The sequence below is a fragment of the Neoarius graeffei genome, chromosome 5 (assembly GCF_027579695.1).
Source record: "Neoarius graeffei isolate fNeoGra1 chromosome 5, fNeoGra1.pri, whole genome shotgun sequence".
Classification (NCBI taxonomy): Eukaryota; Metazoa; Chordata; class Actinopteri; order Siluriformes; family Ariidae; genus Neoarius; species Neoarius graeffei.
In genome coordinates, this window is record NC_083573.1 from 99,318,432 (window position 1) to 99,335,668 (window position 17,237).

General features: G+C 42.7%; 1 protein-coding gene across 5 annotated transcripts in view; it reads left to right on the plus strand.

Moving 5' to 3' along the window:
- The window catches only part of dpp6a (dipeptidyl-peptidase 6a), a 301,791-nt gene that overhangs the window by 248,048 nt on the left and 36,506 nt on the right, over positions 1-17,237 (plus strand). For all 5 annotated transcript variants that reach the window (XM_060922571.1, XM_060922570.1, XM_060922573.1 and 2 more), the window contains one exon: positions 9,913-10,027. In XM_060922571.1, coding sequence (XP_060778554.1) covers positions 9,913-10,027 — 115 coding nt within the window. The remainder of the gene's footprint in view (positions 1-9,912; positions 10,028-17,237) is intronic.

The window sequence follows — 17,237 nt, forward strand, 5'->3', positions numbered from 1 at the left end:
AACCTGCATGTCTTTGGACTGTGGGGGAAACCGGAGCACCCGGAGGAAACCCACGCAGACAACATGCAAACTCCACACAGAAAGGCCCTCGCCGGCCCTGGGGCTCGAACCCAGGACCTTCTTGCTGTGAGGCAACAGCGCTAACCACTACACCACCGTGCTGCCCCATTTCTTTTTTTTATTGGATAAGACTGCTTTTCAAAATGTTCACACACAATATAAAAAGTTATATAAATTATATAAAAATGCTTTTCAAAATGTTCACACACAATAAGAAAATTAAGTTATATAAAACTATGCACACTAATAAAACTTATTTGTACACACAGAAGGCACGATTTCCTCGCGTAGTCGCAGCCATCTTCTTCTTGTTGTTGTGTGTTTGTTCCTGTGAGTGCTTCACGCCGGGCAGAAGAAGGGGTTTATGCGCATGCGTCCTACTTCTTCTATTGTTCTGGTGTCTCCGATGGGACCGTCTTACAGCGCACGTAGAGGTGTGGCATGTGTATTGCATCGTTTTCAGCAAGCATTGCGTTGCCATATGTACCTGATATTTTACTGATCCGTTGCCCATGTGGACGCGATATTTTTTTAAATAAAATCTCGTTGCCGTTGTCGTGTGGATGTAGCCTAAGGAAGCACACCCTGAGAGAAAGGAAATGTGGGGACAACATGCACAGCAGACCTCAATCATCTATGAAGCAGACACTGTCTGGGATAATCTTTTGCCATTGGGAACAATTTTCTCACAGTGAAGAGGTGATACTTGGGAACACCCCCCACCAAGGCACTTTAAATCTCTCACTACACAGGTCTCCACTTTGTCCTTGGTGATGAACATCTATGCACAACCTCCAAAAGGCTGACAGCAATATGGTGTCTGGTGACATGAGCAAGTTTAAATGAACTAGAAGCCTCCAGCAAGACCTCTGCATGTCAGCAGCATAGGATATATAGTCATTAGTCTAGGAATTGAGGAAACCCCTATTTGAGCAGCCTTGTTTAGAGTCCACACTGCTTGTTGTGGATATAGAAGTTCTGACTGGAGCCACACACCACCAGGAAACGAAGTTACAATCAATATTCAGTCTGTTGTTTCTTGTCTTTCACAAAGTTTAGTTAATGAGTGTTTTGGTGATTGTCATGATGAATGCCATGGTTCTAAAGGAAAGGAAATATAAAATTGTTCAAACTAATCGTTAAATCAGCATTAGATTATTTTAAATACTATGAAGTAAATTAGAAAAAGGGTCACCCATTTCATTCATCTTAAACATCAAATCCAATGATTAGAATAAACTTCTATTTACAATGAAGATGAATCAAACGACACATGACAACATTGTCAGAACAGCAGAAAACACTACAGGTGTAGTGTTCAGGGAAAAAAAGAGAACAAAGGGAGGAAGGCCTGGTCCAGACCTCTACTTATAGAATGAGAGGTGCAATGGGAGGTACTTCCTGGGTCCTTGAGGTCATGATGAAAATAATTCTACAGTTTCTGACACTGCTCTACCTCAATAATGGGGAAAAATCCTAGAAAAGTTGTTCTAAACATTGTCCATTCAACTCACTCCTGCATAGGTTACCACATCTTTTGGGACATTCCAGACCGTGGTCAAAATAAAGACTTTACACTGCAAAACTGGCATCCGGGAATGTGGGATCTCACCTGAACTCCTGTGGTAAATCTGATTAGACCCCACTGGAGAACAGCTCAGGTTACCATTGAACTGAGGTGGTACAGCATCGCCATCCAAGGCTTCCTAAAAACTGGAGCAATGAATGGATTACATATTCTTGTGGAAAGGATACCATACTGTTTGATGGCATTTTTGCGGGTTGGAACTGGCAATCAAGAATACACAATGGCTGCAGTACAAAGCCACTCTGGAGGAGGACATGACTGCTAGGAGACAGCATAAGTGATCGAGGAAAAAGTTAATGGTGACACCTTTCTTTTTTAGCCAAGTATTAACTCTTTCAGCAGTTTGTGTTGCAGTAGCTCTTTTGTACAGTACAGAAGTTTTACAGTACAGAAGTCTTTTTTCTTTACAGTACAGAAGTCTTGTGTACAGTAGCTCTTCACGTCTTCATGGAAGACGTGCCAGAGGAAGACCTGCAAAAACATACATCGACCAATTACTTGAGGATACTGGGCTCACATATGATGAACTCCAAATTGCCATGGCCAACAGAGATGATTGGAAGACTCATGCCAATGGATGCTGAGCAAAGTCCTCGTTGCAGGAAGTAAGTAAGCTCTTCTGTGGGATTGGACCATATGGGATAGCCTTCATGCCCCATGCGAATCAGTGAGCCTTCAACACCTATGACCTGTTGCCGGTTCACCGGTTGTCCTTCCTTGGACCACTTTTGGTAGGTACTAACCAGTGCATACCAGGAACACCCCACAAGATTTGCCATTTTGGAGATGCTCAGACCTAGTCATCTTGCCATCACAATTTGGCCCTTGTCAAAGTCGCTCAGATCCTTACATTTGTCCATTTTTCCTGCTTCTAATACATCAACTTCGAGAACTGACTGTTCTCTTGCTGCCTAATATATTTGACCCCTTGACAGGTGCCATTGTAATGAGATAATCAATGTTACTCACTTTACCTGTCAGTGGTTTTAATTTTATGGCTGATTGGTGAATATATGTTCTACCTTTAGCTCAGTTCAGCACAATCGACTCTCCTAATCCATACCACTCCTCTGTCTGACTCATATCTCCTCTGTTCATCTTAAACGCCTCTCTGAACTGTTAGACAGAGGCAGTAATGGATTGCTTTTACAACACACACCCTACGCTGTTACACAGAGCCGTACAAACACTGAAAGCTTCTATGAAATGGAACTCTCTGGAGAAGCACCGATTTTCTAGTTGCTCTTCAAAAGAAATAATACACGGCCATAGCTTTATTTCTTTTAATATTAGTAGCACATTTTTTTTTTTTTTATCCCTGATGTTTCTTTTTCTCAAAACCTAAGGTCAGAGTCCAATCTGCATATCAGAAGTGGAGTAAATTGATTGGCTGATTGGAATTTGTGTTCCTCATTGGTTTCCCCAACAGTAGAGCATCATGTCTGCCCTCCATTAGCTTCACTAACCTTTCTGTCACTTCACTGTGTCCTCCTCTTCATCATCATTTTAACCTGGTTCAGGAACCTGGTTGATCATTATTCTGCTAATTATTACCATAATTACTGATGATAGAGGCTGATGGTGAGATTAGAATTAGAATAATGTCCACATGGGGTGGCACGGTGGTGTAGTGGCTAGCACTGTCGCCTCACAGCAAGAAGGTTCTCGGTTTGAAACTGTGTGAAGTTTGCAGTTTCTTCCCATGCCTACGTGGGTTTCCTCCCACAGTCCAAAGACATGCGGATTAGGAAACTGGCTACTCTAAATTGCCCATAGGTGTGAGTGTGAATGGTTGTTCTTATCTGTGTTAGCCCTGCAACAGATAAGCAACCTGCCCAGGGTGAATCCCACCACTTGCCCAAAGTCAGCTGGGATTGGCTCCAGTTTCCCCTGCAGTCCTGAGGGATAAGTGGTTTCGATAATGGATGGATAACACATGCACATAGAACACGTAGACAAGCCACATCCTGAAGCATTTTATTCTTTTTTATACCACAGCAAATTGGCAAGTATTACACAGGGTACTAGAAAGAGTACATTAAAATAAACCTATATAAAAACATCCTTGATGAAATATGAGAAAAAGCACTAGAAGCAGGTACGGAGTGATAAAGCCCAGCTCTGTGGAATTATATAAATAGCAAGGCTGTGAAAGCGTGAAAATGGACCAGAAAATACATGAAAATAAAATCGCTCACTTCAAGGTGATTCACAGGGGGTTGATGAAGAAGGTTAGTTGAGGTCTTTTTTCCCCCTTTTGATGTGAAGGTGTGTCAGAATTTCAGGTGAATTTTAGCTTTTAGCCTTTAGCACACAAAAAAAAAGCTTTTTGAAGTTCTCTGAAGTTCATACCAGTGGGTATTGCAAGGTAATTTCAACCTGTCAGACACACTTGAACAGAATTTGCAGGTTTATCTGAGCACAACAGAAGTAGATTGCTCACTTTCGAGTTTGGAGGGAAAATGGCAAGGAGCGTAAACATTCTCTTTTGATTTTTGTCTCTCATATCCCTTCGAGGTGATGATGAGTTCAGGACCTGCTAGTGTCTCATGTGAAATTTAACTATTTGGAAACTGGAAGCTTGTACAGCGTCGTGGGAAACAGCAACACAACAACAAGGAAAACAGAAAAAAGTCCGCACATAATGAACTCCGTTCAGTCATTGACTTCAACAGGAATAATGACATGAATATTTCAGATTCAAGCCTTCATCACTGATCTTTCAGAATGTCACATAAAATGTTTATTTTGAAAAAATAATAAAATTAATGAGGCAAAAGACCCAATAATGTGCTGTTGTATTGTTTTGAGTGCAATACAAGTAAAAAATTATTTACAAGTCATTGTTTTCAGTTTTAATTTCAATTTCAACACACTGTATCAACTTTTTCTGATTTAGAGTTGTACATGATTTCTTAATCGATTTATTATTAAGCTGAGATTGTGTTGTGTCTGTTGTGCAAGACCCTGTGAATGCAATGTTACTATACAAACGATAACATATTAGAAAAATAGCCTCAGTGAGGCTGGAGTGAGCGGCACGGTGGTGTAGTGGTTAGCGCTGTCGCCTCACAGCAAGAAGGTCCGGGTTCGAGCCCCGTGGCCGGCGAGGGCCTTTCTGTGCGGAGTTTGCATGTTCTCCCCGTGTCCGCGTGGGTTTCCTCCGGGTGCTCCGGTTTCCCCCACAGTCCAAAGACATGCAGGTTAGGTTAACTGGTGACTCTAAATTGACCGTAGATGTGAATGTGAGTGTGAATGGTTGTCTGTGTCTATGTGTCAGCCCTGTGATGACCTGGCGACTTGTCCAGGGTGTACCCCGCCTTTCGCCCGTAGTCAGCTGGGATAGGCTCCAGCTTGCCTGCGACCCTGTAGAACAGGATAAAGTGGCTAGAGATAATGAGATGTGATGAGAATGAGGCTGGAGTGCATACCGGCTACTGTTGTTGTGGGTGAGTTTGAAATCTGATCAATCCTGTGGGAAGAGTGGCAATTTTTGTGAAATTGCATATGACCCCTGTGTAGCTGAAACTTTTATACAATACCAACCTGGGGAACATTCTATACGAGTTTGATTAAAATCTGATCATTCTTGTAGGAAGAGTAGCGATTTTCGTGAAATTGCACGTGACCCCTGTGTAGCCTCATCCATGGTAGGTGGTGCCACCTGGTGAACAGCTCTTGTTTGAATACATCTTTAGAGTCTTCTGGGTGAGTTTCAGTGGAAACATCCCAGCAGTTTACGAAGAGTAGTGTTTAATGTGACAAATCACCCAAAAATTTCAGATGCCCATAAAATAGTAAATATGACAGGTGGCGCCACCGTCTTGACAAGTTTTATGCACACCCACCTGGGGAACATTGTCTGTGAGTTTGACTGAAATCCAATCAATCCTGTAGGAGGAGTTGCGATTTTTGTAAATTGTGGATGGACAGACGGATAAGCTCATCATACGGCCGGGTGAGCTAACAAGTGCACTCCTGTTGTTGTTATAGAAAATGAATCAATGCCTTTTGACCAATCAGCATCAATAATTCAACAGCACCATGGTAGAAAACAGTATCTGACATTCTGTGATAGGTGTTATTTTTTCCTGAATGTCAGACGGAATTATGGATTTTTTTTTCTGGATTGTTCTTTTGTTCCTTCATCACCTAATTTGTGAATCTGACATCTTTGACATGCTGAAATTGAAAGCTGTTTCAAATAAAGTCTGCTATTTACTTTGACATGTGGTTCATGACGTATGCTCCATCAACGAGGCTTTAGCAGTCAGGCTTGTCAGAAGAAGTGCTTAAATGACTGAGATTAAATCAGATCAGAAAGCATGTGGTTCCTCTTTACAGCTCTTTTCTCTGTACTGCATCTCTATTAAAGCTCATAACAGGTTATTATTATTGATTTCAGTCTGCTAACTGGATTTGGTAAATTATTTCTCATTCAGTAGGATGGAAGGAATTTTTTATGAAGAACATCGATCATCACAGAAGTCTTAATGTCACAGTGTGATGTGCTTTGTGGCATCTGACGGGCAAGACCTGCTGCCCCTGTGGATATTTATGGATTTGAGAGAGTTTGTTCCTCCACATTTCTACCTCAGGCTGTGTGTAGTTCTGGTCAGTTTTTGGCTGCTGCTGTGGATTCACAGTGTCTCACCTTCACGCCTTTAATCAATAAATTCACCTGGAAGCAGAAAGAGTGACTTTTTGCTGCGCTCCAGATATAGAGATCCTCTTCTATAACACACATCAGAATGTGTTCCTTATTCACTATGTAAAACACAATATAAAGTCAGATTTCACAGATTCCTCCATTCACTGGATTAATGTGGAATCCTTTAGAATAATGAAAATAATAATGATGATGATGGTGGTGATGATGGTGATGCTGCTGCTGCTGCTGATAGTCATGGTGATGGTGATAATGATTGTGATGATAATGGTGCTGGGCGGCACGGTGGTGTAGTGGTTAGCGCTGTCGCCTCACAGCAAGAAGGTCCTGGGTTCGAGCCCCAGGGCCGGCGAGGGCCTTTCTGTGCGGAGTTTGCATGTTCTCCCCGTGTCCGCGTGGGTTTCCTCCGGGTGCTCCGGTTTCCCCCACAGTCCAAAGACATGCAGGTTAGGTTAACTGGTGACTCTAAATTGACCGTAGGTGTGAATGTGAGTGTGAATGGTTGTCTGTGTCTATGTGTCAGCCCTGTGATGACCTGGCGACTTGTCCAGGGTGTACCCCGCCTTTCGCCTGTAGTCAGCTGGGATAGGCTCCAGCTTGCCTGCGACCCTGTAGAAGGATAAAGCGGCTAGAGATAATGAGATGAGATGAGATAATGGTGCTGCTGCTGATGGTGATTATGGTGAAGGTGGCAGTGATGATTATGATGATGATGATGGTGGTGATGGTGATACTACTGATGGTGAGTGTTGGGGTTCAACCCAGTCTGAAACGGTCAATCGGTCAACTTATTTCTCGGGACCCCCGCCCTCGTACCACCCAGACGTCTGGGACGGAACACCGCAAAAAAACAGAGAACCAGAGATCAGTTTAACTGCTGTTTATTCACAGTATTCTCGCCAAAGATGAAAGATTACAAACACCTTTTATAACAAATCATAATCTCTCCAAACGGCTATTGTGTCTGTCAAATGTATGTGTGTGTTTGTATGTGACCTCAGAGAGGGGTGTGTGTGTGTGTGTGTGTGTGTGTATCTATGGGAGGGTGTGAGTGAGTGACATCATTTTGATATCTGTGTCTGTGTGTGTGTGTGAGCAGGTCACATTTTAATTACATCACTGTTCTGATGGAGTGTTCAGATGTGTGTGTGTGGTTGACTTGCGAGCAAGTGAGCAGCTTGATCTTGGGGCAGGTCAAATAATCATAACAAGGTCATTGCTTACACACATACGGAATCTTTGAACAAAGATATGTTATAAGTAAATAAGAACAAACCTAAAAGACAGTCATACGAAAAATAAGAACATGTCTGGCAAAGCAAAGAAATGCTACTTCACCAGAGAAAGGTCAAACAGGATTCAGGATTAAACTCATGAAGTCTTAACATTAGAATCATAAGGTCTTAACAACCCTAAATTATATTCTGTAATTATAAAACTAACTTAAAACTATAAAACTAACTTAAATCATTGAATGCATCTTAGATCTAACAATTAAATTTAAATCACTGCCATAGTATATGCAATAATCCAAAATAATAAAGGATCTTAAAAAGCTCTGAAATATAAAGTCTTAACTCTTTGTTCAGCAATAAGGCTACCATTACATCCAACATTAAAGTGTGTGTGGGTCGATCTGACATCAAAACAGACCTTGGCGTCGTTCAGACACATCTCTGATCAAAAATACACATTTCATATCAAAATAAACAAAATGTTCCCAAACAATGTCCAGCTGAGACAGAAGGTCATTTTTAACTGAACCGAAGTTAATCCTTAATTTTGTCACCATTTTAATAAATTACTGCCTTCTTGGTCAAGAATAATACTTATATAAACCTAACAGTGAGGCCAAGTTTACATTAGACCGTATCTGTCTCGTTTTCTTCGCGGATGCACCGTCCGTTTACATTAAAACGCCTGGAAACGCCGGGAAACGGGAATCCGCCAGCGTCCACGTATTCAATCCAGATCGTGTGTGGTCCGGTGCTGTGTAAACATTGAGAATACGCGGATACGCTGTGCTGAGCTCTAGCTGGCGTCGTCATTGGACAACGTCACTGTGACATCCACCTTCCTGATTCGCTGGCGTTGGTCATGTGACGCGACTGCTGAAAAACGGCGCGGACTTCCGCCTTGTATCACCTTTCATTAAAGAGTATAAAAGTATGAAAATACTGCAAATACTGATGCAAATACTGCCCATTGTGTAGTTATGATTGTCTTTAGGCTTGCCATCCTTCCACTTGCAAGTGGTAAGTGATCTGCGCTGGGATCACACACACAGCGGCTCAGTCCCGAATCATGGCTCGTGCACTTCACTCGCGCGCTCTGTGAGCTGCGCAGGGCCGGAGTGCGCACCCTCCAGAGGGCACTCGCTGTTCAGGGCGGAGTGATTTGGAGCGCAGGATGCCTGCGGAGCCGAGCGTATCCGTGTATTGGTGTTGCTGTGTGCACGTGAATCGTGTATTGGCGTTGCTGTGTGCACACTAATCGTTTTAAAAACGTTAATCTGATGATCCGCTGATACGGTCTAATGTAAACTTGGCCTGAGTATGGTGAAGGGTGGTGGTGGTCATGGCGATGATGATGATGATGGCGATGTTGCTGCTTCTGCTGATGATTATGGTGGTGGTGATAATGATGATGATTATGGTGATGGTAGTGGTGATAATGATGGTGGTGATGATGGCGATGCTGCTGCTGCTGCTGCTGATGATGATGATCATCATGGTGATGGAGGTGGTGATGATGATGATGACTGTGATGCTGCTGCTGATTATGGTGATAGTGGTGAAGATGATGGTGATGACTTGTGTCTTTGTGCTCATTGAAAATCCAAGTGGTAACAGGACTGATGGGTAATTCTTGGAGAATACAGTGGCTTTCTCTGTCCTGCTTACTCTCTCTCTCTCTCTCTTTCTCTCTCTGTGTAGAAGTTGGTTACCATGTGTGTGTGGATTGCTGTGGGCTTGTTACTTTTATTTAAAACAACAGGCTCAAACCTTTTTTTAAAGAAACTGAAATTTTATGGGCGGCATGGTGGTGTAGTGGTTAGCGCTGTCGCCTCACAGCAAGAAGGTCCTGGGTTCGAGCCCTGGGGCCAGTGAGGGCCTTTCTGTGCGGAGTTTGCATGTTCTCCCTGTGTCCGCGTGGGTTTCCTCCAGGTGCTCCGGTTTCCCCCACAGTCCAAAGACATGCAGGTTAGGTTAACTGGTGACTCTAAATTGACCGTAGGTGTGAATGGGTGTCTGTGTGTCAGCCCTGTGATGACCTGGCGACTTGTCCAGGGTGTACCCCGCCTTTCGCCTGTAGTCAGCTGGGATAGGCTCCAGCTTGCCCGCGACCCTGTAGAAGGATAAAGCGGCTAGAGATAATGTGATGTGTGTGATGTGAAATTTTATGAATTTAATAGATGTAACTACTCCGATTCACCAACCTCATTTGGTCAGTGAGGTGCAAACCAATAAAGCCTTTGGAGGGAAATTATGTCCAGGTTTAATTTGTCGCAGTTGTACTTGTTTGCAAACTCATTCATTTCAGTGCAATTAGGATTCAAATACTTCTCTCTCTCTCTCTCTCTCTCTCTGTGTAGGAGTTGGTGGGCGGTAACCCTTCACAGAGGAACTGGAAGGGAATCTTAATCGCTCTGCTGGTTATTCTGATCATCTGCTCTCTTATCGTCACCTCCGTTGTCCTGCTCACACCAGGTACTTTTGTTTTCTTTGTTACAAGTTTGCTGTTTCTGTTTCTCTTTACCTAATCAGCTATTATTACTGGTCTGTTGATGACTAAATAAAAATCAAAAAGCCTTGCATTTCAGTCAATGTCTGTTTTCTTTTTATAATTAGGAGAGTTACACACTGTCCATTACTTTCTGTTGGAAAAGCACAGTCATTTTCAGATGAGATGTAAATTGGACCTAGTGGAAAATAATAAAGGGATCGGGTTTGCAAAAACATTTTATATTGTAGTTTTGTTTGGTGCCAAAGACCTTTATTCTCAACAGGAAACAGAAGAGAAACTGCGTCCAGTGCAGATAATAAACACAGCACTAACCACAAACTTTACTGCTAACATAAAATAAAGTGATCAAAAATATCCATTATTTATATTTTAGAGTTTTTATCAAGAATACTGATCAGTCCCAGAAATCCTAATCCTATCAGACCTTTTGGCCTGAAATCCTAGTCCCAAAAATTCTATTCTCATCCCAGAAATCCTATTTCCAGAAATCCTAATCTCACAATAGCTATGTTTACATGCACATATTTTTTATATTTGGAATGAATCTGCAATTCTGGATGTACTGTTTACATGAACGCGATCAGATAGATATGCATGTTTATATGCCTCAAGCATATATTTCAAATTAAATTTCAAATTAAGCTCCAGTTTTCTTAATTTTAGTTTTCTATATTCAAAGTCTGCTTTAAGGACTTCAGTGTCCTGGAGCAAGTATGTCTTATAAATAGAACGAGCATCTGCCTAATTTAAAGCAAAAAGAAAGATAAGATATAAACATTATTTAATTGCTTTGAAAAGAAAGCTTATTACTTACTTCTTCACTTGATTTTTTTTCCCTGAGAAGTGGATGAGGAGGGCTGTCTTGATGAGGGCTGAGACCTTTACCTACCCTGTTCTTCAGATTCCTGCACGCAGCAAATAATGCATGGGTTTTTAAAGTAGATACCATAAAGTAGATAGTAGTGAATGCAGAATAGTTTCAAGTCCATACCACTAGCATTTCTGAGCAAATGTAACCCCTGGCATTTGTTCATGAAATACTCAGCAGACTGGTAGAGATGACTCCGAGATTTCAGTCAGGTTCATGGCTTTTAATGTTACAGCACTATTCAGGAGACACACAGCATTGTGGTTGGTGGTGGTAATACAGCACAGCTTCTGCCCCACAGTGGAAGTCGAAAGCGGCAAAAAGGGCGCGAACACTTTCACAGTGTGATCGTATAGTATATGATATGAAACAAAAAATAAATTAAAACAAAAGCATAATGGAGATATACAGGCTGCTTCTCCATGTAGTGTCTCATTTTTATCACAAATGGCCATGAACCCATTTTATAGTTTTACATGAAGGAAAAAAACATCTTTACATCTGAACACATTTCTTTCTATGCAAGGCCTCATCTTAAAAGTAGTATGAAAAACCAATGAACTAAAATATTCCTCTTTTAGAGAAGATAAAACATACCTATTCAGGAGACACACAGCATTGTGGTTGGTGGTGGTAATACAGCACAGCTTCTGCCCCTACACGTTAGAATACAATGACAATAAATTCTCTGAAGCGGCCGGCATTTTACATTAGCGTGCAGCACTCAAACAGAAGCCAACAAACTTTACATGACCGAATCAAAACACATGACAGTAAATAACGGTCACAAAACGTAACCAGACACCTCATGTCACTTGATACACGCTTTCATTTGAGTTAAATTAGTTTTACAGCTTTAATATTTCAAAGAAAATCACGGAGCTGTTTTCCGTACATACCACAGTGGAAGTCGAAAGCGTCAAAAGGGGCGAGCTCCCGACTTCCGGTCTCTATAGCTGACACCACTCACCACAAGAAGGCGCTCAAGTAAAACAAAAAAAAGGAGCCTTGCATAGATAAACATATAATATTGACATATTTCCTCAAGAAATACGAAATGTAAACAGCACCGTACCTTGATTACAAAATAAATTTTTCTAAATGAATTCAAATGTTAATTTTGGTGAACTTCAACAACAAATAACTCTGTTACACAAACATATATGGTTTCTTTATCATCCTGGGCCCTAGATGGCCCTGCAATTTGCAAAAAGGGAATAGCTGTTGGTTTTTCTGTTTCTAGTTATCTTCGCCAAATTTGTTGGCACATCTGTTTGTTTGTTTGTTTGTTTGTTCCCAATGTAACTCAAAAAGTAGTGAATGGAATTTGATAAAATTTGGAGGAAAGGTAGTCCATGGGCCAAGAAAGAAATAGCTGATTAACTTTTGATGCAAATCCATATATGTATATGGATCCAGGATCTTTTTTTGTTGTTGTTTGTTCCCAATACAACTTGAAAAGTATTGAACAGATTTGCATGAAAATTGATGTACAGCTTTAGTATCATCCTAGGATCAAGAGATTTGATTTTGATGTTGATAAGATGTGGCTTGGCAGAGGTACGCACTCTACCAAGTGCCCTTTTGCATTGTCAGAAATAGGGGTAGAGTAGCAGTCCATTTCTGTCCCCCAAGGTACAATCTACACTAATGTACCCCCTAGGCAGACCCGGCGGCAGAAGCAGTCTAGTAGCTGGGCATTGCACTGGCTGGGGGTGGGAATGCATTGGCGAACCCAATTTTACTAGGGGGGTCCGGGGGCATGCTCAACCGGAAGAAATTTTTGAGAAAAAAAAAAACACTCTTAAATGGTGTATTTTGAGTTCTTCAGACACCCTGTTCCGCTGCTATATATTGTCCGTCACTGAGCGCATTTGCAGGGAATATTCCATTTCACACGAGTCATGTTGTAAGCTCATTCCGAATACCCAACACTGAATGCGCAAACGGATGATTGTGATCAATGTTGACAGCAAATTAAGATTGATATTTACAATTAAGAGTGCGCAACAGAAGATTACATCACACTCATACCCCCATGCCACACTCATCCTCCCTGCACAAAGCCTAACTGCAGTCACTGAATCCCTTCTAAGTGAAACCATGCGCATTAAAAGTTTTATGTCTCAAATCTAGTTTTGTGAAGCATGACAACATTAATCTTTAATACAGATGTGTTTTGTAGGTTAACTGAAACGTCAAAACCAGTTTCTTACCTCCAGTGCTCAGTTTGCAAATCAAATGCCAAGTGCATGACAGCGCAGGGCTGACGAGATGGGCGCAGGCCGAAACATTAAGAAAACAGTGTGTCATGGAGGTTGTTTGGAGGGAGCACTCTGAGAAAATCCTTCACTTTCTGTGTGCCTCTCTGTGTCTCTGCGCTCAGCGCGCGGGTGGGGGAGGGGCTGCTTGCTCACACACACACACACACACACACATACACAGGAGGGAGGGGCTGCTCGCTCTCACACATACGCACACACACACACACAGGAGGGAGGGGCTGCTTGCTCTCACACACACACAGGAGGGAGGGGCTGCTCGCTCTCACACACAGGAGGGAGGGGCTGCTCGCTCTCACACACACACACAGGAAGGAGGGGCTGCTCGCTCTCACACACACACACACACACACACACAGGAGGGAGGGGCTGCTCCCTCTCAGAGAGACACAGGCTTGTAGCCTCATGGCAAGTCACACATTCACAGAGTTCAGTGCAGCTCCTGCAATAGCGACTGCTATGCACACTGCATCACTCTCACAATTTCCCACACTAGGGCGGGCCCACGTGACTAAATGGGCGGGCCCGGCCCCCAAAGGCCCGTCCATCGCGCCAGGCCTGGCCCTAGGGTTCATTATTGGACCTCAAAGTAACTATGTGTATATTTTTAGGGCCAAAAAGGGACATATATGTCCCCAAGTGGTATATAAAGGGTACAAATATGTACCTTAGAGGGTCCTGCCCCAGTGACAAGCCATTGTACCCCGGAAGGTACAATAATGTACTTTATTTTCTAAGCATGTAGCTTTGTCTGTTTCCAACGTAGCTCAAAAAGTATTGAATGGATTTTGATGAAATTTGGAGGAAAGGTGGGCCATAAGCCGAGGAACAATTGATTAGATTTTGATGCAAATCTGAATATGTGGCTTGGCAGACATATACACTTTACCGAGTACCCTTCTAGTTACCACTGTTTTGACTATGCAATCTTATAATACTCATAGCAGGTTCTACTGAGGCGGTGGTGTAGTGGTTAGCACTGTTGTCTCACAGCAAGAAGGTCCTGGGTTCGAGCCCAGCGGCCAATGAGGGCCTTTCTGTGTGGAGCTTGCATGCTGTCCCCGTGTCTGTGTGGGTTTCCTCCAGGTGCTCTGGTTTCCCCCACAGTCCAAAGGCATGCAGGTTAGGCTAATTGGTGGCTCTAAATTGACTGTGGGTGTGAATGTGAATGGTTGTCTATGTGTCAGCCCTGTGATGACCTGGCAACTTGTCCAGGGTGTACCCCGCCTCTCGCCCATAGTCAGCTGGGATAGGCTCCAGCTTGCCTATGACCCTGTAGGACAGGATAAGCGGCTACAGACAATGGATGGATGGATGGATGGTTCTACTGAGTACGGTTCACCAGGAGGGTCAAGACACTACACACTACTGTAATGCATTCGGGATGTTGGTTTAGTTGAGGAATTTACTAGAGAGTAAGGCAGACAAAGAGGAGAGAGACCAATGAATAATCTACCTTGAACATAGGACTGCATGTCACTGGGTGGGGAACAACCTCTGAAGATGTTCCTCCCTCCTTAATGGAGCATGCTTCATTCTGGTCAAGGGTCATCTCCTCTGCTGGGATACATTCTGTAAAAATGTATCTCCAATGAGATTGACACTTACCATTTTGAAAAAAAAAGTTTTTGTATTTAACCCTCACTTGCTGCCACAAACTCATGTTGCTGCTAAACCAATCATTATAATATTAATATTACATTATTTGTCATGTTTTGTCTCAGGTGGCCCTAAATAATTTGCATTTTGTCCTTAACTATTTTACAAACATGCTAAATGTGTTAATAGCCTTAAAAGTATCTTACAATTGTGAATAAAATGCATCTTATGATAATGAAAATATTTATGATTGTAACTATGCCTTTTAAATACTTAAAACTGTTATAATATGAGAGTACTTCAAAAAGTTCTTGGCCTCACCCGGAAACAAGGGGCAGGACTCTCATTTTGGGGCATAACTGTATACTATAAAGCCTTATATCACTGTTCACAAAAACTCAATTGAAAGAAGCAATCAAAGAAAAAAGGAGAGGAAAGTTAGTTTCGAGCTGGCGTGCTGTTTCTCCAGGACAATGCACCTGTCCACACAGCACAGGAGACAGGGGCAGAAGCAGAATACAAAAATATTATAACTAAAAAGGGAACATTAGAGCCATCAGCAAGGCTCATGAGGCTGCTTGGCAGAAAATAGTTGATAGGCTCAATGCGTAAAAATTGTACCCCAAAAGGTACAATAATGTACTTTATTTTCTAAGCATGTAGCTTTGTCTGTTTCCAACGTAGCTCAAAAAGTATTGAATGGATTTTGATGAAATTTTGAGGAAAGGTGGGCCATAAGCCAAGGAACAATTGATTAGATTTTGACGCAAATCTGAATATGTGGCTTGGCAGACATATACACGTATTCAGTTAAGTGAGGCTATTTCACGTAATCCTCGATTTAATAAGCTAGCTTCATGGAATACCCAAATGTCTCAGGTCAGGTTTGGGCCTCTTAGTTCCAGTGGGGGGCGGCACGGTGGTGTAGTGGTTAGCGCTGTCGCCTCACAGCAAGAAGGTCCGGGTTCGAGCCCCGTGGCCGGCGAGGGCCTTTCTGTGCGGAGTTTGCATGTTCTCCCCGTGTCCGCATGGGTTTCCTCCGGGTGCTCCGGTTTCCCCCACAGTCCAAAGACATGCAGGTTAGGTTAACTGGTGACTCTAAATTGACCGTAGGTGTGAATGTGAGTGTGAATGGTTGTCTGTGTCTATGTGTCAGCCCTGTGATGACCTGGCGACTTGTCCAGGGTGTACCCCGCCTTTCGCCCGTAGTCAGCTGGGATAGGCTCCAGCTTGCCTGCGACCCTGTAGAAGGATAAAGCGGCTAGAGATAATGAGAATGAGTTCCAGTGGGCACAGCCATGGCCTGAAGGTTAGAGAAGCAGCCTTGGGGCCCAATGGATTGCTGGTGAGGGGAATCTGAGTGAATGAACAGCACTTTCCCCTCCCTCTGTATCATGTCTGAAGTGCCCTTGAGTGAGGCACGTAACCCCCAACTGCTCCCCGGGCGCTGTAGCATACGGTAGCTGCCCACTGTTCTGGGTATGTGTGTGTGCTCATTGCTCACTTGTGTGTACATGTGTGTTCACTGCTTCAAGATGAGTTAAATGCAGAGGAGGAATTTCACTGTGCTTGAGTTTGCATGTGACAAATAAAGGCTTTTTCTTCTTCAGTGAAGAAAAACTGTAATGCTACAGCATACAAAGACATTCTAGGCATTGTGTGCTTTAAACTTAGTGGCAACAATTTGGGGAAGAACCGCATATGAGTGTGATAGGCAGGTGTCCACATGCTTTTGGTCATATAGTGTGTAATATTAGGAATATATCATTTTGAGGCAAGTTGGATCATCAGTATGTATTGTCAGTGATGGCTACACACTCTGGTAGCTTTACTGTCATGCTGGAGAGAGAGAGAGAGAGAGAGAGAGAGAGTCAGTCCTCCTAAAGGAGTTAGGCTTTTATTTTCGAGCCTGATGAGCTGCCCGTTGTGTTGGATAAGCGTGATCGTCACCCTCCACTAGTGATCAATTGTGTATCTGCCATAAAAGCTGTTCAGCCTGAAAATATTTCAGACGTCTGGACTGCTGCTTCTGGAAGTTGCCTTCACAACATTGTGAAGAAGTATCGTGTTCAAAGTTTAGTCTCAGCAGCACTGATAAAGATTAGGTCAAAAACATTTCCAGTGTGAATGAAGGTGCTAATAATGCCTGTGTTTCTGTGGCCAAGTTATATGACGTACATCTCCACGTGTCACCGCAGATTAACACAATCAATCACTATATTAAAGGGAACATATTATTAAAAATAAAATCACTTTTCAGTGCATGAGTATCTGAAACCTGCCAACCCACACACTCTGAAATGAGGCACCCAGTCAGTTTCTCTTCAGCTGCGTATTACAGAAAACATGTGCTTCAGTAAGGTGTTCAGATTTTGCTCCTCTTTCTATGTCACAAGAGGAGCGTGTTAAAATTTAAATGCTACC